Source organism: Lytechinus pictus, unplaced genomic scaffold (genome assembly GCF_037042905.1).
Source record: "Lytechinus pictus isolate F3 Inbred unplaced genomic scaffold, Lp3.0 scaffold_20, whole genome shotgun sequence".
Classification (NCBI taxonomy): Eukaryota; Metazoa; Echinodermata; class Echinoidea; order Temnopleuroida; family Toxopneustidae; genus Lytechinus; species Lytechinus pictus.
Genome location: NW_026974141.1, coordinates 13,318,828 through 13,345,853, shown reverse-complemented (window position 1 = coordinate 13,345,853; position 27,026 = coordinate 13,318,828). Strand labels below are relative to the sequence as shown.

At 37.5% G+C, this 27,026-nt stretch overlaps 1 protein-coding gene across 1 annotated transcript; it reads left to right on the top strand.

Moving 5' to 3' along the window:
• Positions 1-79: 79 nt before the first annotated feature.
• On the top strand, positions 80-25,132 carry LOC135157807 (V-type proton ATPase subunit E-like). Its single transcript, XM_064114746.1, has 5 exons — positions 80-112; positions 17,119-17,184; positions 18,916-19,025; positions 24,056-24,320; positions 25,031-25,132. The coding sequence occupies exons 1-5, from the start codon at positions 80-82 to the stop codon at positions 25,130-25,132; spliced, it is 576 nt and encodes a 191-aa protein (XP_063970816.1).
• The last annotated feature ends 1,894 nt before the right edge of the window (positions 25,133-27,026 follow it).

The following is a 27,026-nucleotide window of genomic DNA, read 5'->3' as shown; positions in this document are numbered from 1 at the left end:
GTCATTCATTCACGGGATCTCGCTCGAGCAGTTCGGAAAGATTGTTGAGGATATTTTGGTAAAGTTAACAAGAATTACAATGGCTTTAAGCGACGAAGATGTTCAGAAACAGGTAAGTCTTCTAGAATAGGCTTTGAAAATATTTTTACTTATGCGTTGAGTCGTAGATTAGTGGTTGAGAGAGAGAGAGGCTGAAAGTGAGAGGAGTAGAATTCGATCAGCGCGGCGGTGACAGTGAGAGAGCTGACTGAGCCGACCGGGTAGGCGGGTCCCCGTCGCATGCGGGGAGAACTATATAATAGTAAAGCCATAGCCAAGCGCTAGCGTACCGGTGGTAGTAGAGAGCTTTCGTTTTCTGTGACGTGTCATGTGAACGTACGAGATTAAGGACTTTTGGGAGCGCTGCGCATGCGCGAAGTAATCTGTGACGAGCCTTCTCGTTCACTGCCCAAATCTGTGACTCGTATTTGAGGGTTTTGACGTTCGGTGTCATAGTGCTCGAACGAGCGTTTGTTCGTAAATGATGACGTCATCCAAGCTTAGCAAAAATGAACGAAGCCGCATCAACACTTGAGTTTCGTTGATTCAGCAGGGCTGGTAAACTGCAAATTACTGCTTGTTACCTGCTTTTCCATTACATTTAGTGTGTCCTGTTTTCAGACACTACATATCCGATAGGTAACTGATGATCTATTTCCAAACAACTGTGTTTTTTCGGCTTTTTGCGCAAGAGTGCAAATGTTGCACCCACAGTCGCCCCACTGGTTCGTAGCGTGATGCTACGCCTGATTTCCGGCCGAGCATCGGCCCACGGCCCGCTCGCTATCACGCTGGTATATGCTGTGGCCTGGTACAGTATTGCTCGGAATAAAGTTGACGCTTTACCGCGCTGTACCGCGTAAGTCGATGTGAAATCGGGTCGCGCGCGATTACCACCAGCAAATTTCCATCGGCGGGAGTCGCACTCTGAGAGAAATTACCACGGTAATGTACCACGAGATTTTTAATTGAAAATCTCGTGTATTACCGCGATAATACCGCAGAAGGAGGGACGATCTTCTGTCGAAGAGATATTGATTTGATAATTAATAAAATGTCACCATTTGGACAACTCACATGGCTCGAATTAGCCCTCCTGACTTGCCGCGATGTCTCTCTCGAAATTACGATGTACAGCAACAACTTATTGCCGTAAGATGCCGTCTCCTCGAAACCCAAACAAAAAAAAGATCATAGAGCTGTTGAGCTTGGCGCGAGTGCACAATTTTAATGCACGCTCGTGTCATCGCCCTCAAATTTACATCTTTCTGAACTTCGTTGAATGAAAGTCGGGTCGAGATGAGATCACGTACTTTCTGGGATAAGTAGTTAGTTATAAGAAAATGGAGCATCCAAGATAAGAATGGACAGAATCGAGCAAGAGAAGGAGAGAGCGAAAGATACGAGAGACAGATGGAGGGGGAAATGATCAAGGGAGAGGGAGCAAAAGAAAATGGAGAGAAAGGGGGGCGGGGTGGCTAGATTAAGCAAGAGACGCCGAGGCTGGAAAAAACAGACCTATTGTTTATTTCCTTACATTCCTTTATCGTCATTCTCTAACTTTGTTTGCAACCAGAATGATTTAATTTCATCATATTTTCAGTGCATTATTGCCAAACATTCTTCCGCCATTATGATATAAGGAATGATAAACTCCTTTTTTTCTCCCACCACTCGATCTAGTCACACAAACACAGGACGTACAGCCTACAGGGCTTAATTTGATTGCAACACGAATGTCCTTGACTCATGCTTAATTACAATCAGTGTTCTTTTCCCTTGTTTCCTCATATTTTATTTTTTATCGTTTTTTATGTTGATATATTTCCATTTGACCCATGTCTCACTCTTGAATTTCTACTCTATCGCTATCTCAGCTCACTTTTCCCTCGATCCCTACCCTTTTTTTCTACTCCACTCTTCTCAATCCTTTTGAATCCCTTTTTTGTGTGTATGTGTTTTTTTTTTTGTTATGCGACGCTCAATCTGGTGTTTATGAATTAACAAAGAAAAAAAAATTTAAGTGTCAATTTATTGTCACCCGATTGTCATAACCATATATCTTTATCAATTTTTATTAATCTTCATTGTTCGAATGGTAGTTTTCAGAATTGTTTTTATATTCTCTCCTCTCACTGAATCACGTCACCTCTGCTGTCATCTCTTGCTCGCAGTGGCGTACCTAGGATTTTCCAAAGGGGGGGGGGGGCAAATTCGTCAAAAAAATTGACAAGCAAAAAAAAAAGGTCTTCGACCAGAAATAAAAGATATTATACCAGGAAAAATTTTGACAAGAAAAAGAAAAATAAAGGGCTTCAACCACAAATTACGGATTTCATATCAGAAAAAAAATTGACAAAAAAAAAGGTCTTCAAGTTCAAAGGAGCGGGCCATCTGTATCTCGCTCGCTCGTTAGGGGGGGGCAGGGATACGTCTCTTGCAAGAGTCGTGACTCATCAGGGGGGGGGGCAGTCTGTACCCTCTGCCCCCCCCCCCCCCCCCCCCGTAGGTACGCTAATGCTTGCTCGACTCATTTTTTCCCTTATCATTCCTTAGAAACATGCATTTGATTTGATATATAGATGTATATTTGTCAATATAAGTAAATATTTGGTCTTAACTAAGACCCAACGGTGGATTAGCCTGAAGGCACAAAGATGAACCACTGAAGTCAGACAATGGATCACATTGGCCTGATTAACATCAGGTCAATTAACTGTAAGTATTATATCTTCGGTTATGTTTGCTTACAAATTCGCCCATGTGCACGTACTAACGTCAGGTCTACATCTTTTTAAAATACAGACAGCAAATTAACATTTACATTGTAATTGTTAATTTGCTGTCTGTATTTTAAAAAATGTAGACCTAACGTTAGTATGTGCATGTTGTAGACTTACTCTTCTTCAGTCCAATGATGCAGGTTTCGTATTTCTTTATGATAGCATATCCAGAATAGAGGTAAATCGGAGCTCTGCACTGTCATTATCATGAGCATGGGTTAGACTAGATCTACAATCCTACTCCTAGTCGATATTCTCAAATAGATCTTTAGTGGTACTAGATCTTTGCTAACTTGGTAATAATATGGCGACTGGGCATAAAGGATCTGACTGGACATTCACATTATGACAATCGAGTAGAATCAACATTATTAAAATTGCTTGTGCCTTGTGAAGGCTTGTAATTGTAATGTGCTTAACATATCCCTCACTCGTCGATATCTGCATTGCCACAAAGACAAAGTAAGCATATATGGGTATACGATCAACGCTAGGCCTGGGCTTAACTAAGTCTTGAAGAATTGTACTACTAAGTACTAGATAGCTAGCTACCATCACACTGTCACTAGTACGAGAATAGTATACGGTAGCTAAGCTAGGTAGTCATCGTACGGTACACTACGGTACCAGTAGGCGGTACATGTGAGCAGAGGCAGCGATCGAGGACAGTGACGGTGCATATACTTCCGATTTTGTCTCTAAAATGGACGTCCATCATTAAAAAAATACAATACCTGTATCATTTTACCGAAGAGAATGAGTTTAGATTCAGTAACAATCACCGGGATAGCACAAAAAGCACGAAATACTTTCTATTTGGTGATTTTGTTGTAACTTAGTTCAAGCAATCTGATTTTCTTTCGAGCTCGTGCATTTCTGGTACGGTATCTGCAAAAGCATAAACGAGTACTCGCACGAGATGGATTTTTTCTTTTAATTATAGTATGATTTAGGAGTAAAATAAAATGAATAGATTATGCCTAATATCAACGAGAAATACTACAAAAAACAAGTTCTAAGAGGCATAGCGAGAACTTAATAAAGAATGGGAACAAGTACTAAGGAAAATTTTTCTGAAATTGAAAATCCCATTTGAAATCGAAACAAGCAAAATTTTGAAATTAAAAAAAAATGTGAATTTGAGCCGTAGAGGATGGGGGGGGGCATAAGCACCCTTCCCCTTTCAATCGAGAGTCATTAAAATATTTGTTGTGGTAAATATCGGACATACATAAGTGAACTGACCCATGGCCGTATGCAGAAATTTTTCGCGGGTAGGGGGGGGGGTGGGCAAGATGCATAAAATAAAACAAAATTGAAAGGAAGTGAGAAAAGTGACCGAGCTTGTCATTGCGTCTTTCCATTCTGTAAAGGGCAATTGAAGCATTTCGTGCATGCCTTTAATTAATTTTGTAAAAAAAAAAAAATATTAAGTTTTCAATATCCCCCCACCCCCCCCCCCCCCCCCCCCCCCCGCTGCATACGGCCATGAACTGACTTTTTTTCGTTTAGGTTTCTTTTTGCTTTTATGTTCAGATTTTTCGTGGAATATATTACCTTTATTTGGGAGTGAAACTCATTTTTTATCAACTTGTAAGATTTTACTGAATAAGCATACAACCCCCCGGGCCCCGTTTAAAAAGCTGGATCCACCCCTAAACTTCAGTAGTGATATGATGTGATTAAAATTATTGAGGGAGCGAATGAGGGAAAACCAAGCAATAAAACAATAATGGAAACAATATGTCCGGAAGTGGCAGTATACTTAAATAAAAAAAAGAAATATATCCAATTAAATGACATTAAATTGCGCAGTACGTTTTTCATGAATGTGTATGAAAAATGATTAAAGTAAAACAATCAGCTAGAAATGTGGAAAGACAAACTTACCTTATTCATTTAATGCACAACATAGTTATAGTTTGAACATCGGGTATAGTCGAGGACGGCCTGGCATCAGCATGGGTGAGGGGGTGGGTTACATGTATTTCTTTTCTTATCAGTCGTTCCAATTTATCAATCATTTGCTTTCATTTAGTCAGTATCAACCTCTCTTGTTCTACACGTACACATACGGCTGCTATATATATATATCTTAATTTCTCTTAATCTCTATTAAGTCAATCCCTTTATTTTATTATTCAATATCAATAGTTCCGGTCCTCTTTTCTTCTATCGCTCTTAATTTTTTGTTGAATATCTTCTACGTCTATCCCTTTATTTTATTCACTATCAATTGTTATTGTCTTATCTTTTATTCTTCTACCGTTCTTGTTCAATCTCTTTTAAGTCTATATACATTTAATTATTTGATTTCTTCAGATCATTCTTTCCTTTCTTCTCTCGCATTTCTCTTTAACTTCAATCGTTCCATCAGTCATACATGTATAATATGACGGTACAAGACTCTTACATTGTTTTATTTCTTCAGTATCAATCTTCCCTATCTAATGTGTACATTATTTTATACAGATATTAGATAAGATCAGGAATGTCTACTCGTATATTAATTACTCTTGAAACGTGGTTGAATTGAACAACCCTAGCTATATGTGGACTTGACTGGGGTCAATTAATTACACCGTCTGGCGCGTTTTGCGGACAATGAATAGAGGTGTGAAGATTATAGAACAGCTAACAATGAGAAGACTGTAAGTTACACAATGATCTTTTGTGTAACTGTTTGAATAGAACATGTATTAAGCCGGCCCACTGATCAGTGATTAAGCCAGTCTATGATCAATGCCCACCCCCAAATTGTCCAATATAGTCGGCTTTTGGGAGCCCGGAGTGGTGATGAGAGTGACGATGATGGCCATGAGAAAAATGATAAGGAGGAAGATGTTGATATTGAAAATCAATTATATTTTTTTGTATAAAATCACCTGTTCTTGATAAAAAGAGAAACAATTACAATAAGTCCAGGTTGTCTGTTCTATATAGACGAACAGTACACAGGGCAACATAAAATGAATATAAATAAACAAATTAGCAAGAGATAATATGCACATGGATTAAAACGAGTCAATTCGTAAAAATATATCATTGCAACATTTTATTAATATTACTAAAATACATTAGGGAAATACGTTTTAAATGCTAAACGTTAAGAAAATGTATTATAGCATTGAGAAAACCATACATTTTATGATTTTAACATTTCCCTTAAACATTTTCATGTTTTACCAAACATTTTTTTGATATTTTGTCAATGTTTTTTGTGTTCGCTCGGGTTACACGGAAAATGGAGTATATTGGTCAATCAAAAAAAGTGGAAGGTGGTGACTTGACCTTTTGACGCTTGTATCATATACACACCAAATAATATAAGCCTCGGGTTATGTTAAACTGGAGTTATCATGTTTATAAGGAAATGTTAACGAATGGAGGGACAGACGGATACCGAGCGTGATACCAAGTTACGTCTCGTCTTATACGGGCGGGCGTAAAAAGACGATATATTACTTGTAGGGGGAGGCTGTTGCTGGAATGATGGACGGAGAGAAAGGGAACAGAGTAACACAACATGCAAAAAAAATATTTAAGGAAGACACAAGGGGGGGGGGACTGAATAAGATTTTTCAGAAAGTGCTGATGCTAGGCATTTAAAGCAGGGCCACTTGCGGGTATTCTTTTTCCGGGAAGGGGGGGGGGTTCAAGATAGCCGATCGAAGAGAAAAGTGGGCGAAGTAGGAGGAAGAAGACGACGGCTAAGAGAAAGAAATAAAGGATAAAGAAGATAAGGATAAGAGAGAAGCAACATATGATATGGTGGATGAACGAATGAACATGGTAAAGATAAAGGTAAAGAAAGAAGAACAGGAACAAAAAGAAGTGAAAGACATAAGAAGAATTGAATGAGGAGAATAAATATACAAATGATGATGATGATATTGTTAATTAATATCTTTGGGTATAAAATCAACTGTTATTGATAGCGAAAAAATGAAAAATGATGGGAAGCGAATCATCTTTGAATAAAAGACGTAACCGATAAAATAAACACACAAAATTGATAAACACAAAATGATGGAAAGCAAATCTACTCGTTCTTTGAATAAACAGACGAAACTGATTAAATTAAAACACAGAATTGATGAACAGGAAAATGGAAAGCAAATCTACTCGTGCTCTGAACGTCATAATGATGGAAAGTGAATCTACTCGTTCTTGGAATGAACGATGTAACTGATAAAATAAAAATACAGAATTGTTGAACAGAAAAATGATGGACAGCGTTTCTTCTTTAGATAAAAGACGTAACTGATGAACAATGAAAACAAAACACAGAATTGATGGAACTCAAAAAATGATGGAAAAGGAATCAACTCGTTCTTGCCATGAACGATGTAACTGATAAAATATACAGAATTGAACAGGAAAATGATTGAAAGCGAATCTTCTTTGAATAAAAGACGTAAATGATGAAATTATATTAAAAAAACTGAATAATGATGAACAGAAATTGGGAAAAACGAATCTACTTTCCTTTGAATGAACGACGTAACTGATAAAATAAAAATACAGAATTAATGAACAGAAAATGATGGAAAGCGAATCTTTGAATAAAAGTCGTCAGTGATGAAAAAAAAAAACAGAATATTGATGAACAGAAAATGATGGTTAGCAAATCTAGTAATATCTGTTCCATTCTTAATGGATTTCACATCTCATTGGTTGTGTTTTTTTTTTTAATGTTCTATAACTATGATTAATTCTAACTTGATTCTAAATCTCTGTTTCATAACTTCATAATAAAACTCAAATCTGAATTATACTCGTCCTTTGAATTAACGTCGTAACTGATTAAATGAGAAAAGGGTCAATCAATGAACAGAAAAATGATGGTAAGCAAATCTACTCGTCCTTTGAATGAACGACGTAACTGATAAAATAAAAATGCTGAATTTATGAACAGAAAAATGATGGAAAGCAAATCTTTGATTAAAAGACGTAAGTGAGGAAATTGAAGAAAAAACAGAATTGATAAACAGAAAATGATGGTTAGCAAATCAACTCGTCCTTTAAATGAACGATGTATTACTGATTAAAAAAAAACAAAAAAACAATGAACAGAAAATGATGGAAAGCGAATCTTCTTCTTTGAATGATGAATAGAAAAATGATGAAAATACTCGTTCTTTTGAATGAAATACGTACCTGATTAAAATTACAGAATTGAAGAACAAAAGATAAAAAATAAAAGATAGAAAAAGATTATCTACTTGATTTGATTTGACTTTATTTTACATATTTCACAAGTACAAACAAAATTATGAAAATAATATCAGAAAACTTATGAGAATACAAATCAGACAACAATTAATTCAAATTAAAGAAAATAGCGATTTGGAATTAAAGACAATTTAAAAGAGTGAAATATGAGGGAACCTGCATAAAAAGCAAGACTTGTCCTTTAAACGGAAGACGTCTTTGATAACATAAACACTGAAAAATAAACCATGGAGCTAGCTCCACAAATAAACAGTGGAAAGATAATCTACTCGTCCTTTAAGCCAAAGATGCAACTATAACTGGGTCACTCGGTCAGGAGCTGGGCACATGGATTTCTAGCGGGGACTCGTCTGATGCGCGCGCTTGAGGCAGTTTTTCAACCCGCTGTCTAGCTATTGGGAATTTAGGATTTTCAACCCGCTGTCTATCGGGTTGAATATCTTGAAGTGCAAATGACGGGATGGTGAATTAAAAGAGAATTGGACTAAGTGGGTTTAGCCCATCTGATGATTAGACCAAGTGATAATAGACCATCCATTAGTAAACCGACGGGATTGCATCGGGATTGCGTCGTGTTTTGACCAAAAAGTGCCTAGAGTTGAGGCGCAAACTACATGAACAAATAGAGATCAAATCTGAAAAAATCTCGTGTTTTACGTGAGCATTGGGCCTCTCTTCTGCCAGCTGCATGCGTGAAATTGACGCGTGAATTTCACGCGCGAAATCGGCTGGTGGTAATTTTTTGGGTCACGCCTGTCTCGCGGTAGATGCGTGACCCTTCGGAAGGGTGTCAACTTTATTCCGAGCAATACTGTACGGGTATACGTCGACTTAAATCGAAACTGTTTTCATCAATGTACGAACGTGATACTGAACGAGCTGTGTCACCACTTCCGGTGAACTAGGAATACGTTGCAGTCGCAGACAATCGAAAGCTTGTTAGTAGCGGTACCACTACTACGGCTCGGGCCGATCGCATGACGAGATGAGCGATACGTAGGAACGTCCTAGGACCATTCTTCCGAGATAGGAAGATTGGCGACAAATCAGCGCTTTCCGTTTCACGAAGGCAATTTTGTCTTTCAAGTCCGCGACATCGTTTGATATCGATAGTATCGGGAAAATATTTAGTCTTCATCGTCACCTGAACCTTTTATTTCGGAATGACGACTTTTCATACAATCATATATATTTCAATAAAAGGGGATCAAATAATGTTTTATTTATTACTGATTGTAGAATTGATGTATGGAGCGTACTTTATGAGGTAAAAAGAGAAAAAACTTTCAAGATTCACAAACATAACTGGATAAAATCACTCTGGGGCTACACCGCTATTCCAACGCGTGTTGGAAAAGTCGACGCCAGACGGGTACGTTTTGGCCTTGAATTTCCAGCAAATTAATCAAAATTACGGCCTAAATTTAGGTCTATGTTATCAATTATATACTAATTTCATAATTATAATGTAAAACGGGTACTCACGGGTTCTTTTCTTTCCAAATTTTGTGTTTTCATCGCCTCTTCTGGCCAACTCTTGCGATGGATTTTGTCGCCATAGGATCCTGTACGTGCAAATCCAGGGCGAGTTGTCACATGACGCTCGCGAGTCTCTAGGGGTAATGGCCTTTAATCAAGGCGTTCTTTTTGCTATAATTTTATAATGACGCTTAAATATCGAAATCAATGTAGACGAGTCTGTGCAGGGGCATAACAGGGGTATATAAGAGGGGGCATAGTACATGTCGCATGTGGAAGATAAAAGTTATGTAATGTAAGTCCCGAGCACTAGCGTACCTAGGGGGGGGGGGCAGTCTGCCCCCCCCCCCCCCCGATGAGTCACAAACCCATGCAAATTACATATCTCTGCCCCCCGGCCCCCCTGACGAGCTTGAAAACCTATTTTGCCCCCCCCCCCCCCCCCCCGACGAGCTTGAATACCTATTTTGCCCCCCCTGGCGAGCTTGAAGACTTTTTTTTTGCTTGTCAAATTTGTTCTGGTACGATTGAAGACCTTTTTCATTGAAGAGCCTTTTTTTCCTTTTTTTTTGCTTGTCAAATTTTTTGGCGGCCGATTTTGCCCCCCTGTGGAAAATCCTAGGTACGCCATGCACTGCCCGCGCTACATGTATGTTGGTAGCCCTGGGACCTCTGGATATTAACTAATCCAATTTAATTACAGATGGCAGATTTTTTTATTATCTGAGTAGCCCCCCCCCCCCCCCCCGGATTATTTGTTCTCACATTACTTTCCTTTTTAAATTTCCTTTCGTTCTTTCTTTCATTTTTCTTTCTTTCTTCCTTCCGTTGCTCCTATGTTTTTTTTTCAGGTGAAATCCACTCGGGGGATGGCCAGCCATGCCCCCATCTGTTTATGCCTCTGAGATGTAGGCTATACTCATGATCTTAATCTTCGATTTTCCAAAGTAGGGGGGTGCAATTTCTCAAGTAAAATTTGACAACCCCCCCAAAAAGGTTATCACAGAAAAATTGTCATTTTGTAAAAAGTAAAAAGAAAAGATGGTTACTAAAAATAAAAGACTCATTTTGTCCGTGTAATATTTGGCAAGCCTCCCCCCCCCCCCCCAAGTTTAACATATCGGAGGCGCGATGGCTCAGTCGGTAGAGCAGGGGTTTCGGATTCCGGTGACCCGGGTTCGATTCCCAAGTGGTGCGCTAGTGCCCTTAAGGCTTATCCTCATTACCAGGTCCCTCGGAGAGGACCTTAAGCCGTTGGTCCCCTGGTTGCTTGCTCACAGGCATTCGTGCTTTTTTAGCAGTCAGGTAAAAAATCTCGATATAACATAACATTAAAAAAAAGTGAAGGTCATTTTGTCCTGCGTGAAATTTTAAAAGTAATAAAAAGATGGTCACTAAAATTGAAGTTCATTTTGTTTGTGAAATATTTGGCAAGCCCCCCTCCCAAAAAAAGGTTTTAACTAAAAATGATTGAAGGCCATTTTGTTCCTCTTAAAATTTGTCAAGTATAAAAAAAAAAATCACTAAAAAATGAAGGTCATTTGTCCCAAGTAAAATTTGACAAGCCCCCCCCCCCCCCCTAAAAAAAAATGAAAGGTAGCTGATAATGATTGAAGATCATTTTTTCTTGCATAACATTTTACAAAAAAAAGTGTGTCACTATTTGGCGAGCCCCCTACCCTCCAAAAAAAAGGTTTAATTAATAATGATCGAAGGTCATTTTGTCTCTCGTAAAATTTGACAAATAAAAAAAAAGTTGTCACTAAAAAAAGAAGGTCATCTTGTCGCGCGTTATATTTGACAAGCCCCCACCCCCCTAAAAAAGTTTGTCATTAAATATAGAAAGTCATATGTTCAAAGTAAAATAAATTTGGGAAGCAAAAAAGAAAAGGACAAAAAAGAGCAAAGAATATGAACAAAATATCCCCATTACAAATATTGCTGTGATTCTCATAAGGAGGTGGGGGGGGGGGGGACTTAACTTTGTACGAACGACATTTTTTTTTTACATCCAAAATATTGACTATGAATCTCAAAAGGTGGAACGGGCCAGAAATGCTCAACCCCCCCCCCCCCCCCCCCCCCCGATCTGCCATTGATTCCAATCGATAATGACTTTTCCCTGTAATACTGATGCTTGAAATCAAGATACTGAAGATTGATATATTGTAATATAAATTATGAACGTCTGACAAAAAGATAACCAACCGATCACCTGACCAATCAGCTGACCAGTACGTGAATCACATCGTAGTTGATCAGTCCCCACAGCGTTTGGAACGCTCACCAAGAATTCAAGAAAAAAGACTGAAAATGTAAGTTTAACCTCAATCCATTAAATTTCAAATGTCGTAGAAGTTTCCTTATCATGTTTAAAACTAATTAATACCTAAATTGTTACCATCCACTATGTATTAAGGCGTACATTTGCCAAAGTTCTTGGGTGCAAATAGAAACGGCAATGTCTAACCGGTTTTATCACTGATGTCGCCTATGAGGTCCATACATGTAATGTTTGGACCTCATTGGTACTAGGAGTGGATAAAATCGAAATTTTCATTATTTCCCTTATTTAGAACACGGTGTCCTTTTAGAGACACCTTTCATTGATATTTCAATGAAAGAGACCCTTGTCCGACATAAAAATTGATTCAACTAAGTACTTTCGACATTTTATTAGTTCAATACACTGATTTTTTTTATAGAATACATATATATAATGTCTTAATGATGATTTTGCAAATTATGCGTTAATATGTTATCTGTTGAGGTAAAAATAGGGTTTTAATGGAGTAAACAAAATCAACAGTGTCTGATTGTATGAGACTAAAATGGAATATATGAGAGGCTGCCTGTGAAAAATCTAATTTATTTATTTTATTTGTCAGATATAACGCAAGAAATACAAATGATAGTGTTTAGAGTATAAACATACCTCAGTTCACTCATTCAATGAACAAGGTTATGATATAACCTTGTTCTCAGTTATATCTCCATGTGTGGCAAAATAAGGGTGGCAATGTTTGGCTTATTTTCTCTTTTCTTTGGGACAAATGCTTGATTTTTTTACACTGACAGTTTCCATTACACCTATTATTCATCATACAACTTGGCCCTTAAGTAAATTTGATTCTTTAAATTATTTTTTTCTTAATTAGAAATAGAGAAAAAAATGAAAATTTTCTTGCCATATTACTTTCCACCAATAGAGGGCGTACACAAAAATATGCCCAAAATTCAAGTTTTTGAGCGCACTAGTGAATACAACAATTATTCCCAGGTAACTATTGAAAAATGAATTGCAACTGTATGGAAATAAATAATTTTGGTCACAAAAGTGATATTTTAATGATTTTTTAAAGTGTGTGCTCTGTACAGCATTGGCATGCCATAGTCCTACCTGTAGATTCCCCACAGGCAGGATGGTTGCAGTGAACAAGTGCCTCAGTTGCATGATGAGTAACCGAAGACAAGGAAAATATGAAAATTGCTGCAAACATGTCCAAGTGGATAAAGTAGAGCTTTGCAATTACAATTAAAACATAGAAAAAGGTGTGCAATTAATATCCGCAATGGAAAAAATACTATTTACAGAAATAATGCTAAATATTACAATGATCATATAAACGTTGGTCATCTTTAAAGTTGATCACTTAATTTATGGAAGCTTATATAAGAATATAAGGTTTAAGAATATGAGAAATATATATGTTCAACATTTCAAAGTTGAGGAGTATGTAGAGACTACATTATTGCTTCAACATTACATAGGGGCCGAAAGGGGTCTACCCTACGATTTAACATGCGCCTCTTCGTATATGGACTTTCCATAATCTTTTCTTTAATATGAACTAGCTTATCTTCATTTGTAATAATTGTAATGGATTCGTAAGCTATATATAGGCCTAATCTGTATCTTAAATTCAATTAGCTATTTTGTTACTGCAGATTTTTTGTTTTGTTTCACTGTTTCACATCTCAAGTTAGCCCAAATCCGACAATTAATTTTCATTGATTAAAATTAATCTCAGCAAAAAAAAAATTATAATGAAAATGAAATAAAAATAAATGAATGATTTACCATGTTTAACATTTTAGTTTTGTATCGTGTTTGTTTTTTTGCTGAACGTTATAAACAAGTTTTTTTACCTTACATCATTTCTTTTAAAGATATTTGTTTTCATGTTGTTTAATTATCTATAATGAGAAAGCATGAGGGGTCAGAGAGATAGTGCCGCCCATTTCAATATTTCAAAAAAAATTAATGGAAATGGTGTGGGGATAGGACGGAGAATAAAAGAAAACATATTTTAAAAAATATTTGGGCCTACATTACCCCGGACATAATGCCCGGAGAAGTTCAAATGACATCTGTTTTAGGTCGTCTTGCCGTGCAAAAAGACGACCTGAAATTGATGACAACTATCCCCCATATAAAAAATAACTTGGCGCCATCCCAGACAAAATGCATCAGTGTGCAACCCCAAAAAATGTTTAAAGGTGATATGTCAGTGTGGCTTGCCGTAAACGCACTTTCTCTCAATGCCGACGGTGGCGGGCGGTGTGCAAAGAAGATCATGCCTACGTAGGACATGTCTGGAGGTGTCTTTCCAAGGACCATCCTTCGTATCGCCCAAACCGGCTTTGTGAAACAGTTGAGCGATATCTCGTTCTTACGTAGAGTGGTCCTACCAAAGACCATTTCATGCAACAGGCCCCTAGGGTCTCGGCCAGGGAGGGGGGGAGGTGCATGGCGGCGGCGGCCAAAATCTGAAGTTGCATCATAGCACAGTCACAGAGTCAGAGGTGAATAGAAAATAAAATAGCATGGAAATTGGAATGGATTTAGATTTCAGGGCAGAAGCCGAAAGGTCGGTTGTCGTTGCCGTTTGGCTAAATAATGTCAATAGGATTAGGAGGAAGAAAAAAAATAGAGACAAAAAAGAAAAGAAAAGATAAACGTTAAGAATAAGAATGTGAAAGAAAAAATCATTTCAAATATGGAAAGATAAAAAAAGGAAGAGAAAAGAAAAAAAATAAGGGAGGAAAAATCTCAAAGATTATGAAAAATGTTTTTTTTTATGTTTTAAAAAGTTTTGTGGTAAAAATAATCAATTCCTACTGGTTGCATAGAAGATACAGGATGGATCCTGATGTAAGCCTGCCGCCATTGGTGATTTTCATCTTGGGACCTTAAGTTTTGAAAAGCCGCAGGTTTGTTTTTCCCTCTGAATAATATTGAGAGCAAAACCCACTCTTAACTTTACGGGAGCCATAGGGGAGAAATACAAGATTTATAAGGAAAACTTTTTTATGGTAAAATATAGGCCGGGGGGGGGGGGGGCACTTACATTGACGAGTGGATACCATGCACGACCAAAAAAACATGTAAAAAGGATGTCTTTTTCAAGATCGGGGATGTTATGAACATAACGTAATAAGGGTGTAAAAAACACTGAATGAAAAAAGGGTATCTATTTCGCTAGGAAAGCTACGTGTTTAAGGTAAAATTTGCGAGGGTATAAAAAATTAAGACTGAAATATTTTATAAAGGATGTACTTTTTGTTTAACAGTCAACACTACGTGTTTAGAGTACGAGGTGTGGGAGGTGGGGCCGTACTAAACCCAAATAGTAGGTAAAGGTACGACCGACATCCGTGACATATAAAAATTGAAATATCGCTTTACTTGTTTCGGGGTTCAATTCAGGAAATACTTGCCAAGGGTATTGTTTTGTTTCCAATACTTGTTAAGGGTAAGGTTTCACACGCCAATACTTGTTAAGAAGTGCCCCCCCCCCCCCACATTGGCGGCAGAAGCCAAAAATTTTAGGGGGGACCACCAAATTTTTTTGACAAGCAAAACCAAAAAAAAGGTTATCAACAAAAAATTTAGGGGATCACCCCCCCCCCCTCAAATTTAGGTTGGGACACGGCCCCCCCGCTTCCGCCGCCTATGCCCCCCCCCCCTCCCACTCCAGAATATAGGCGACTCATCCTGGAGAAGAAAAAATAAAGAAACAATGAAAAGAAAACAAACAGGTAAAAAAAAAAGAGAAAATACAATGAAAGGAAAGAAAAACAGACAAGACAAGGAAATCCAGTCCCAAATTTTTCATTCGGCAACAAACGGACCATTCATGATAAAGTATCTTTTAAGAATAGGAATGTCAGAAACTATCAATGAATGCTTATGAATCATTTAATGCAACAATTTATACTTTCAGACCTTTCTGTGATCATTGAAACATAACTCACAATGCTTCAATGATAATAATAATAATAATAATATAGGATATTTATATTGCGCACATATCCACCTTTTTAGGTGCTCAAGGCGCTCCTATATTACCCGGCTAAGCTAGGCGTTCATAGCGCACACAGCTTTTTAAGGAATTACTTCCTACCGGTACCCATTTACCTCACCTGGGTTGAGTGCAGCACACTGTGGATCAATTTCTTGCTGAAGGAAATTACGCCATGGCTGGGATTTGAACCCATGACCCTCTGTTTCAAAGTCCGAAGACTAATCCACTGGGCCACAACGCTCCACATGACTTAAAGGAGAATGAAACCTTTGGAACAAGATAGCTTGTGTGAAAACAGAAAAATTAAAGAAACAGATCAATAAAAGTTTGAGAAAAATCGGATAAATAACGAGAAAGTTATGAACATTTGAATATTGCGATCACTAATGCTGTGGAGATCCTCACATTGGCAATGCGACAAAGATGTGTGATGTCACTTGTGAACAGCTCTCCCCATTAATTTAGTATTTATTTCACATAAACTGCCTCTTTTATCATATCTACATGTATCAGTAGATCATGTGTTTTTTCTATAGGAGGGCATGTAATACAGATTTTTAAAGAATACATCGTGGATAAATAGTTTGTATCACCATAAGAAAGAGCAAAAAGATACATTTTGAGGGTATTTTATAGTCCATCAAAGGGAAAGTTGTTCACATGTGACATCATGCATCCTTGTCGCATTGCCAATGGGAGGATCTCCATGGCATTAGTGATTGCAATATTCAAATGCTCATAACTTTCTTATTATTTGTCCAATTTTTCTCAAACTTTCTTTGTTCTTATTCTTTGATTTTTCTGTTTCGACACAAGCCTACTTGTTCCAAAGGTTTCATTCCCCTTTAATTATAAACTCAAAGAATTAGGCATATTTCAGTGATATCATTTGTGTTATAAACCTTGTATTTATTGAAGTGCCTTAATAGTTAGATGCTGCATCATAATATTAATAGTGTTGTTGTTGTGGTTATCATATCCCAGCCATGGCGTAATTTCCTTCAGCAAGAAATTTATCCATATTGTGCTGCACTCAACCCAGGTGAGGTGAATGGGTACCCGGTAGGAAGCAATTCCTGGAATGCTTGAGCGCCTAGGCAGTCCAGCTAAAGCCAGGGTAATAATAATAGCAGGGCCCGCTGAGAGAACAGTTTTCAGAACTGAAGTGGCTTCCCTGGGTAAATATACCTATATTATTTTTATTATTATTATCATAATTATCTTTTATTATTATTTTTGTTATATGTATGTTTTTTATTTTGTTTTGTTCATAGATCCAACATATGATGGCTTTCATCGACCAGGAAGCCAAGGAAAAGGCAGAGGAAATTGATGCAAAGGTTAGTAATAGTATTAGGGAATAAGTACACAGGGCCTTGGGACACCCCCCCCCCCCTCCAAGCTAAAATGTTACATTTTTGGGCAGTGAAAAGTACCAGCCCCCCCCCCCCCCTCCCCCCCCAAAAAAAAAAAAAAAAAAAAAAAAGTAAAAAAATAATTAAAATTTGAAAAAATAAAAATAAAAAAATGGCCTGGTTGTCTGTTTCTTTTGTTTTTACTATTATTATGGGGTCAGCTGGTTTCTCGGGTTTCACTCTTTAATTTGTAATGTTTTAAGTGTATTTTTTATATTGTTATGCTGTTTCGTTCATATTTTATATTTATTTTGTCAACTGGAAAATATTGTTTTATCTTTGTAAGTGCATTCTTTATGCAAATAAGACATTGAATGGAATTGAATATTAATAATTATGATAATAATAATTTGTTGCCTGTTGAGAAGTCTAACCCCCTACTAAATATATAGGTCTCCAGTTAGGCGCAATAAAGGAAACAGGAAAGAATTCAGTCCTAAATTCACACAATCACAGAATTCAAGGTCCCCCCAAAATGATTTCTGGAAAATCAGTCAAAATCATGAAAATGCAATGTCCAATTGAACAAAATCGTGCATCAGGTGATCTACTGATGAATCAACCTTGTAGCATTTATCATGTGATAGCCAAGTTTTGTATACTACAGTGCTGAAATCTTACTGTTTTTTTTTTTTTAAGTTTCCACTATTTACAATAGTTTTGTTATGTGTTTTGTATAATTATGTCACAGGAGAATATAAAAAAAGATCATCAAAGACTGCAAAATTTGCATTTTCAGATGACAGAAAACAGAGGAAAATTTGCCCTTACAATGTAGTAGTACTACTACCACCCCACCCCCCAAAAAATTACTACTACTACTTCTACTACTACTACTACTAATAATAATAATAATAATAATAATACTAATAATAATAATGATAATAATATAAATAGTAAATAAATAAATTAATAAATAGAAGTAGATTCTACATTGTTTACTGTGATATTTTAAGATGAACAAGATCTGCATGTACATGTGTGTGAGAATGAAATGACTGGATCTAAACTGACATGATGCTGAGTGAAGTCAAAACCAATTTATTTCTAGAGCCAGGAAGTTACCATGAGATATGTTTTCAGTCACATCCTCTCTCTCTCTTTCTCTCTCTATCGTTCTATATCCCTCATACACATGCATCTGACACATGTACCATTTGTTTCATCCCACATTCACTCCTTCTTTCTCTCTCTTTATCTCTCTCTCTTGTCCTCTTGTCACACTATCACTCTTTCTTTTTCCACCTCTCTCCATAATGTTTTTCTTTCTCTGTAACCCATCTCAACCACTCTGATATGAAATGGTTATAAATACTTTGCAATAAAATGTTAAGATTTAGATTTAATCTCTATATTTATTGTTATGTTTTAAGTTTCCAACACCTTTCATAGAATTAATATAGATTTTCTTTCGTGTGCATGAGAGCCTTTAATCACAAGCCCCATTAATCCAGCTGCTTATCAAATGTACACCGGCTTTAACTCCAGTTGCTGTTTCCAAAATAATACAAATACTTACTAAAATAAATTGCACCCCCCTCCCTCTGAAACCTCTTTGCCCCATAATTTATAAATGATTGTTGATTTGGGAAATTAATAGTTAGATGTGTCTTAACAATTATGAAGTATTGTATTTGTTTTTTAAAATGTTAACAGGCAGAGGAAGAGTTTCAAATCGAGAAAGGTCGTCTTGTTCAGCAACAGAGAATCAAGATCTCAGAATTTTACACCCGTAAGGAGAAAAATCTTGATCTTCAAAAAAAAATGTGAGCATTACTTTCATGCAATTTGATCCTCATTATATGTACATGTGTGTTGCTCAAACCACCAACACACAATTTCTGTATTTACATCCAGTGGTAAAAATCAGATAATGTGAAGTAAATGACAGAAGCGACATTTCCTGTATGAAAGCAAATGTATAGAGTACCAAAGTGATGACGTCACAAAAAACTTTTTTGCATTGAACAGCGTCTTTTATACCATATTTTGGTAGGGCATGATGAAAATAACCCATAATCCAAACTTGGTGGGAATTGGTCCATGGGGCCCCAAGTTATGACCTCATGAATACATAATTAGCCCCATAGAAGTCAGTGTATTTTTGGCCTGGTTCCTAACTTTTAGAACCAGGCCAATAGGGTTGTAGGAGTTTTTTATCGTGCTCTACCAAATTATGGTATAAAAACTTTAAAAAGCGCTGAAATGCAAAAGTGAAAATTGATGAGATCACACTTCGGTACTCTATTTTTCTTCAAAAGTGTACTTGATTCTGATACATTTAGCTGGTAATTTAGTTGACATCCTTTTTGCCAAAATATGTGTTTCATTCTTATTCAGTCCTGGGCCCGTAACACGAAGATTAGTGATGGCCAATCAAGACCATTGTTGCATGCGCAATTTGCTCAGTAGACTGACTAGGAACCAATCAGCTTTGTTCTTTCAAATAAGCGATTAATCACTAACCTTTGTGTTACGGGGCCCTGATTTGGGTATCTAGTAACAACGGCTGTTTAGAACAAAATACTGTTCTACTAGGACTCCAAATTTATCGCTGCACAATACATGACATTGGAATGTTGTGACATTAAACATCAATGAATAGACAATATTTAGTCCATGATATATGACAGGTCATGATCAGGAAAGGTACTCTTTACATCAGCCACATTCATTTTAGCCTGGTTGCATCGTGGTCTAGTGGTTCTGACTCTCGCCTTTGAAACAGAGGGTCGTGGGTTCGAATCCCAGCCATGGCATGTTTTCCTTCAGCAAAAAATTTATCCACACTGTGCTGCACTCGACCCAGGTGAGGTGAATGGGTACCCGGCAGGAGTAATTCTGATGGTAGCTCGAGCTAAAGCCGGGGTAATAATAGCAGCGCTTTGTATCCTTAGGCAAAAAGCGCTTTATAAATCCAGCTATTATTATTATTATAGAATGAGATGATAACTTTTCCATATGAATGTATATGTGGAATTTACATACATGTACATGACAAGCCCTTCAGTCAGGGTCGATAAGCACCAGCCACATTAAAAAATAGTCACAGAGAATGAGATGATAACTTTTCCATATGAAGCAATATTTGGAATTTACATACATGTACATGAAAAGCCCTTTCAGTCTGGGTCAATAAGCACCTGCATGTTATCGAATTACATGCGAAAATCAACAATATATTGCTGCATGTTCACCATACCAGGAATTTAAAAAAAATTATCTGAAGGGGGCTGCTTTTCCGATTATATATTCCTACTTTTTATTGGCCCGTATTCTGAAGTCGGGTTTAACTTAAACTCAGGTTTACAGTTGTGGTTTAAGTATGGATAGCCAATTGTTACATAAATCACTAACGGTAGAGATATCATATTTCAGCTCATTTGGCTCTAAAATCATTCATAATTGTCCAGGAAGTATAAATAGATGATTGTCTTCACGATCGATGAGTCAGGAAAGAGCACAGTAAACATAAGAAACATCCAACTTAATAAAATATTTGGATACATTTGGCTTCCCATACTTAAACCACAACTTTAAACCTGAGTTTAAGTTAAACCCGACTTCAGAATACGGGCCATTGAGATCAGTTCAAATGTATGGAGGTTCTTGTACAGTGCGTCCCAAAAAAAACTATACAGTTTTGAAATGGCTGCCAAATAAAAAATGTAGCACTTTGGGGGAAAAGACTTACATATATAGAAAGCCAATAAAGTCAACTTTTAAATAACACCAAAAAGTTGGAAAACTATTCATGCTTGAGCGAGCACTGCCCACTGAAACAAAGGGTATGAAAATTAGGGTGGGCTGGAATTAGCCTTCCAACTTATGTCAGTTTTTGAGAGGCAAATCCTTTTGAACTTGCAAAGTTAAGGGCGTTGTGATAAATTAATGATCAACCGTGACCAGTTTTGGTTGCTTAAGCAATTTTTTTAAATTATTAAATTGAACTTTAATGCATGAGTGAACATAAATTACACTTTCAGGGCAGCATTTCAACTTTATCATTTGGATCTCTTTTGGGGCAGCATTTCAACTTTATTATGTGGATATCAGCAATGTGTTCATGGGTGTCGGAAGAATAGGGGGGGATAGGACTTAAGTGGGAGAAGTAGGTTGATGGAACAAGGGTCAACAGAACATTCAGCCCCCGCCCCCTCCCTCTTTCCCGCCCTCCCCTCCTGTTGAGAGACTGATGGCTATTGTCATGTACAAGTGAAGTCCAGAGCAGAATGTTGATTTAATGATTAATTCTGAATTGGGGCATCAACTTTTTCCTATCAATCATTCAATCAACAATTCATCAGTAAATCAACTCATTCAATGTGCAATGTGACCAATCAAACATTCGTTTTTTTCAATAAATTACTTCATTAATCACCATAATCATTAAATTTCTTGGTAATCATTAAATAAAAAAAACTGACCATCAGCCACCGGTCACTTGGCAGTTAAGTTTTGAATAGGCTACAATCCATGAAATGAGACAGAGAAAGAGAGAGAGGGGGGGCTGGGAAATGGAGGTGGAGAGGGGAGGGTACATATGACTTTTAATTTGTAAAAGGGCAAAATGAAGAGGAATGCCCTTTTAACCAAGTCTTAGCAAGTTAGCATATCTCGGCCTGTTGCTTGTAACATGTACCATCACATTAATCTGACTCTCACGAATACACTTCTGAGGTCCACAAGATGAATATGCTACACTAAAATTACAATTCCTGTTCACTCATGCATAACATTTCAATTTAGTAACTCATGAAATTTGCCTAAGAAACCAAACCTTATCTCACTCATAAATAGCAGAACACCCTTAGCTTTGTAAGTTCCAAAGGACTAACCTCTCAAAAAAACTGTAAGGCTAATTCCTGCCCAGCCTAGTCAAGCTTAGTCTCTCAAGAAGTGGGGGGAGAGATGGAGGGAGGGGTTGCTAAATGTTCTGTTGACCGTTATACCATCAACGTACTTCACCTACCTACATGTAAGTCATATTACCCCCCTCTTCTGACTGTCATGAATACATTGTTGAGATCCACATGATAAAGACAAAATGCCGCACTAAAAATTGCAATTCATGATCACTCATGCATTACATTTCAATTTAATAATGCACTACATTTTCACAAACAACAATCTGATCACATCTGATCTCTTATTCACCAAATAACCCTCAACTTTGCAAGTATCAAACAAAAAAACCTGAGAGAAATTGGAAGGCTAATTCCGGCCCACCCTAATTTTCATACCCTTTGTTTCAGTGGGCAGTACTCGCTCAAGCATGAATAGTTTTTCAACTTTTTGGTGTCATTTGAAAGTTGACTATATTGGCTTTCCATATCTATAAGTCTTTTACCCCAAAGTGCTAAATCTTTTATTTGGCAGCCATTTCAAAAGTGTATAGTTTTTTTTGGGACGCACTGTATAGTCTGCAAGCACAGATGCCTATTTGATAATGGGTCTAGAGTAAAGACTAGACACCAGAGGCTCAGTCTGTGTCAGTGAATCTAGTCTCACTACTTCAGACTCTGCAGTATGCACTATGCAAATTGGGAAAACCAAGGGTCTGTGCATGCATAGTTAGTTCTTGTACAACTCAAGAGGGGAGCTATTTTGGAATTTTTTTGTCCTTTCAACCTACCCATAAACCACTGCTGTAAGATGGGGGCTTGGGTACAATTGGCCCCCTCCTCCCCCCCCCCCCTTAAAAAAAACTTATAAAAATGAATAAAATAAACTTCCCATAAACAATGAAAAAAGAGAAGGGATGAGAAAAAGAAGAAAATGGAAAAAGATGTAATATTCTACCTGAGGTATATTATGTCAAAATCAGAAAGAACTCTCTTTATTTTCATTTTAATGAGGTCAAATTTTTGTTGTTCGCTAGCATTGGCCCTTACAACGTGTTCTTGCTCCCTCAGAGTCTGTAGCTCATTACACTGTTCCCCTCTTCTAGATGAACTTCATTGGCTACCTGTTTCTGATAGAATACCTTATCGAATACTTGTTCAAACCTATAAATCTCTGTCAACCACACTTCCTTCTTACATTTATTTCAGCAACAAAGATCTACATACTCTCTTCGTTCTGCAGCTGCTCCTTCATATGTCATTCCAAAATCCAGAAAACAGGCCGGCTTCAACTCTTTTCAATCTCTTGCCCCCAGTCTTTGGAACAAATTCCCTCCATCTCTCCGAAACCTCTCTTCTCTTGACCTCTTCGAAAGACATCTCAAAACACACTTATATAACCATAAACCTTAACTTGTAATATGCCATCAACAGCGCTTTGTATCCTCTGGAAAAAGCGCTATCCAATTATTAATATTAACCCGTATTTAGTGTAGTAGGTTTCACGGTACACCATGTATCTTTCTTGGGCAAGTGTTGGTCCTGAAAAGGACCACCCAATCTCGACGTTTCGACAAGTGTGTTCTTGCCGTCCTCTGGAGAATGAGCAAAGTTTGTAAAAGCAGGCCTTATATACTCTTGTCGAAGTGCCGTATGCACGGTACCTTACAGGATTGGCTAGATATTAGTCACATGACATCCACATATGCGGACGTGGGTGACAAGGCACTTCGACAGAGTATATAAGGCCTGCTTTTACAAACTTTGCTCATTCTCCTGAGGACGACAAGAACACACTTGTCGAAACGTCGAGATTGGGTGGTTCTTTTCAGGACCAACACTTGCCCAAGAAAGATACATGGTGTACCGTGAAACCTACTACACTATTCTTCTTCGCCATGGAAACCTTCAGAAGTTATAACCCGTGTTTGTTATTATTTTTATGTATCCAGTCTCCAGTCAAACATGCTCAACCAAGCCAGGCTCAAAGTCCTGAAATGCAGAGAAGACCATGTGCAGGCAGCTCTGGATGAAGCCCAGGAAAGGCTTACAGAACTCACCAAGAACAAGGCCAAGTATAGGCAGGTTCTGCAAGGCTTGATCACACAAGGTCTCTTTCAGCTCCTGGAACCCAACGTCGTCGTCCGATGCAAAGAATGTGATGTCAGCGCGTGTAAGGTAAGTGACTTCCAAGGAAAAATGACATGGGGGCTCGGGGCGATTTTGCCCCCAAAATTATCAAAAGAGCCGGGGGGTTTACATAGATTTAAGTATTGTATTACTTAGAGTCGCACTTACAGAGCTGCCAACCATTACGTTTTTGCCGTAATCATTACGTTTTTTCATTCAAATTACGGCATTATGGTTTTTCTTTTCAAATTACGTTTTTTGACAATTTTGATAATGTGTGTACATAATTGTATGTATGTGGAGTGCGTGTTGAGCCCACTGAACTAGAAATACGTATTTCTAGTTCAGTGGTTGAGCCCGAGATGAGCCTGGTATTTGCGCGTGCGTAGTCGCCCGCCGGCCGGTTTTCCAACGCACTTTAATAATTTGATAGCGTGCACGTACATATACGTTAGTTGAATATGCGAGCGGCATGCATGGTACGAATCGCGATGTATAGCGACTGGTAAATACGTCTGTAAGGATGATGACGTCATCCAAGATGGCAACTTACGATGACAAACGAAAGGATCGAGAATGATTATGTTTTGATCATCATTTGAAAGGAAATAACAGTAACTGCGGTCTAAGGTACGATATTTCTGAATTTTATATATTTATCTTAAATTTGCATGTAATTTCTTTCCTATAAAGTGATGTTTTATGTACAAAAAAACGATCCGAAAATCAGATTTCAGAATTTAGATCTAACGTTACTGCTAATACGTTGTCTTTACGCACGGGCCAACACTCTTCAGGTGATCGAGCCAACGTTTGTTCTTGCAGCGCAGAGCGAGGAGTACGATGAATTGGGTAGGCAGTCAGAGCGCCACGCGTATGCTAATGAGCACGATCGCTGAAATTTATTCAGAATCCCATCCGCCCGAAAATCATCTAGCGGGACTCTCGTAGATCGCGAGATATCACGAGAGTCATGCAGGTCTCGTTCTAATGACGTCATACTCTTCACTGGAAAAGCCAAGATGGAAGAATGCAACCGTAAGTAAATCTTGAAATCTTTAGCTTTATTTTTATATGAAATATGTGGTAATCCAGAAAAAAATTTAACCTGAAATAATGCTTTAGATCTAGGCAATATTTTAGCCGGATCGGAGATCGAATTTTTCATTAGAATGTTGTTTTTTACGTCCTGACCCTCCTCAGAATTTTTGGCTTTCGTGAAGCCTCCGATGTTGTAGAATATATTTCAGTGATGAACATGCGTAAATATCTCTGGGACGCAAAATCTCCTTCGTACTCGTATTTTACGATGAAACTACCTCAAATTTTCCATTTTGTCAACTGCACTGACGCTGATTCTTCTTTTGTACTTGTTTATTTTATTGAGTGATGACGTCAGCCATGGTCTCGCGCGGAGTAACCAACTGGTGGGTCAGTCCCATTAGTGTATTTTTGTGTCTTGTTTAAAAAGCTTGGTGCCCAATTCTCTCACATTGATTGTGCGAGGGCCAAATCATTGCCATGCGAACTTGAAATAAAGATTAGATCTAGTTTGAAATTATTTTGTAATTATTCCATGAGGTTGCAATCTAATTTTGTGCCTTATATTCTGATGCATTTCATCCAAATCAGACTATTATTTGAGACTGAGATAGAGCTCGAGAGCTGTGACACTACTAGTGTCAGTGACATGACACTGTCAACAGTTGTCTAAAAAAAAAGGGAATTGACAGATTGAGATTGACTGACTTCTTGACTAGCCATGAGGCTCCTTGAGAGTAAATATCATTCATTAACGTGTGCTTACCCTCCTTGGAGCCAGGGATTGCATCCCATACATTTGCGTGTACCGCGAAAAAAAACCCAGAAATTTTACGCTCTCGAGATTTCTACTTTCCATATAAGAGAGGTAGATCTAGTCCTAAATCATGTGAATGGGATATACAACTTCATCTCTGACATTTTTACATTTAAACAAGAATTCATTAAAAAGACAGAAAACTTTCAACGATGTTCATGTCACCATCATGTTCTTTTTTTTTTTTTGCCAAGGCTACAAAACGCCTATTGAGGAAATGAATTTGTATCCCATTTACATGATTTAGGTATAGATCTTTTAGAAGGAAAGTAGAAATCTTGGGGAGAGTATGCATTTTACTCTCTGGGTCAGGAGCCTCCTGGCTACAGGTATTCTCTCTAGTTGTCAGTACTAATAGATCTCTATTGTAATTGATTATTGAATTAAAGTTATTAAGTAAATTGAAAATGAATTATGGAAACCTCAATAATAAACCTTGGTTAACAAAGGTGTCATTATAGATTTTTTTTAGAATTCAATTTAATCGTAGAATCTAATGTTAGATCTAAGCTTGATCTACTTTCTTTGAAAATTTAAATTCAAGACTCGGGCAATATACTAATCAAGAAGTTAACGTCCATGGGAACTCATTCATTTACTCATATTTTGTGGACTTTGAATTTTGATGAGACAAAAAGACATTTTAGCCCAAGATTTATTCAAGAAAGTTTGCATTTTTCAGGTGACAATCTGACATAGACTCAGATTTGAATTTTATTGCATTTTTAAAAACATGTATCATTACATGATTAATTGTGCAGATGGGTGAGGCCTGAGGGGCCCTGATATGGTGGGGGGGGGGGCTTTCATTATCATAACTGCACTTTTTGCTATAAATTTTATTACAAACAGCTAAAACTTACCATCCAATTATGATTTTTTGCATGATCCCAGGCTATGTTCTGCTCAGTCCTCCCCCTTCCCACTCCAAAAAA

Coding starts and splice junctions, on each gene's coding strand:
- LOC135157807 (XM_064114746.1), top strand. CDS start 80: ATGGCTTTAAGCGACGAAGATGTTCAGAAACAG. Junction 19,026..24,055: donor CTTGATCTTCAAAAAAAAAT/GTGAGCATTACT, acceptor TTATGTATCCAG/TCTCCAGTCAAACATGCTCA. Junction 24,321..25,030: donor AAATGACATGGGGGCTCGGG/GCGATTTTGCCC, acceptor AACACTCTTCAG/GTGATCGAGCCAACGTTTGT.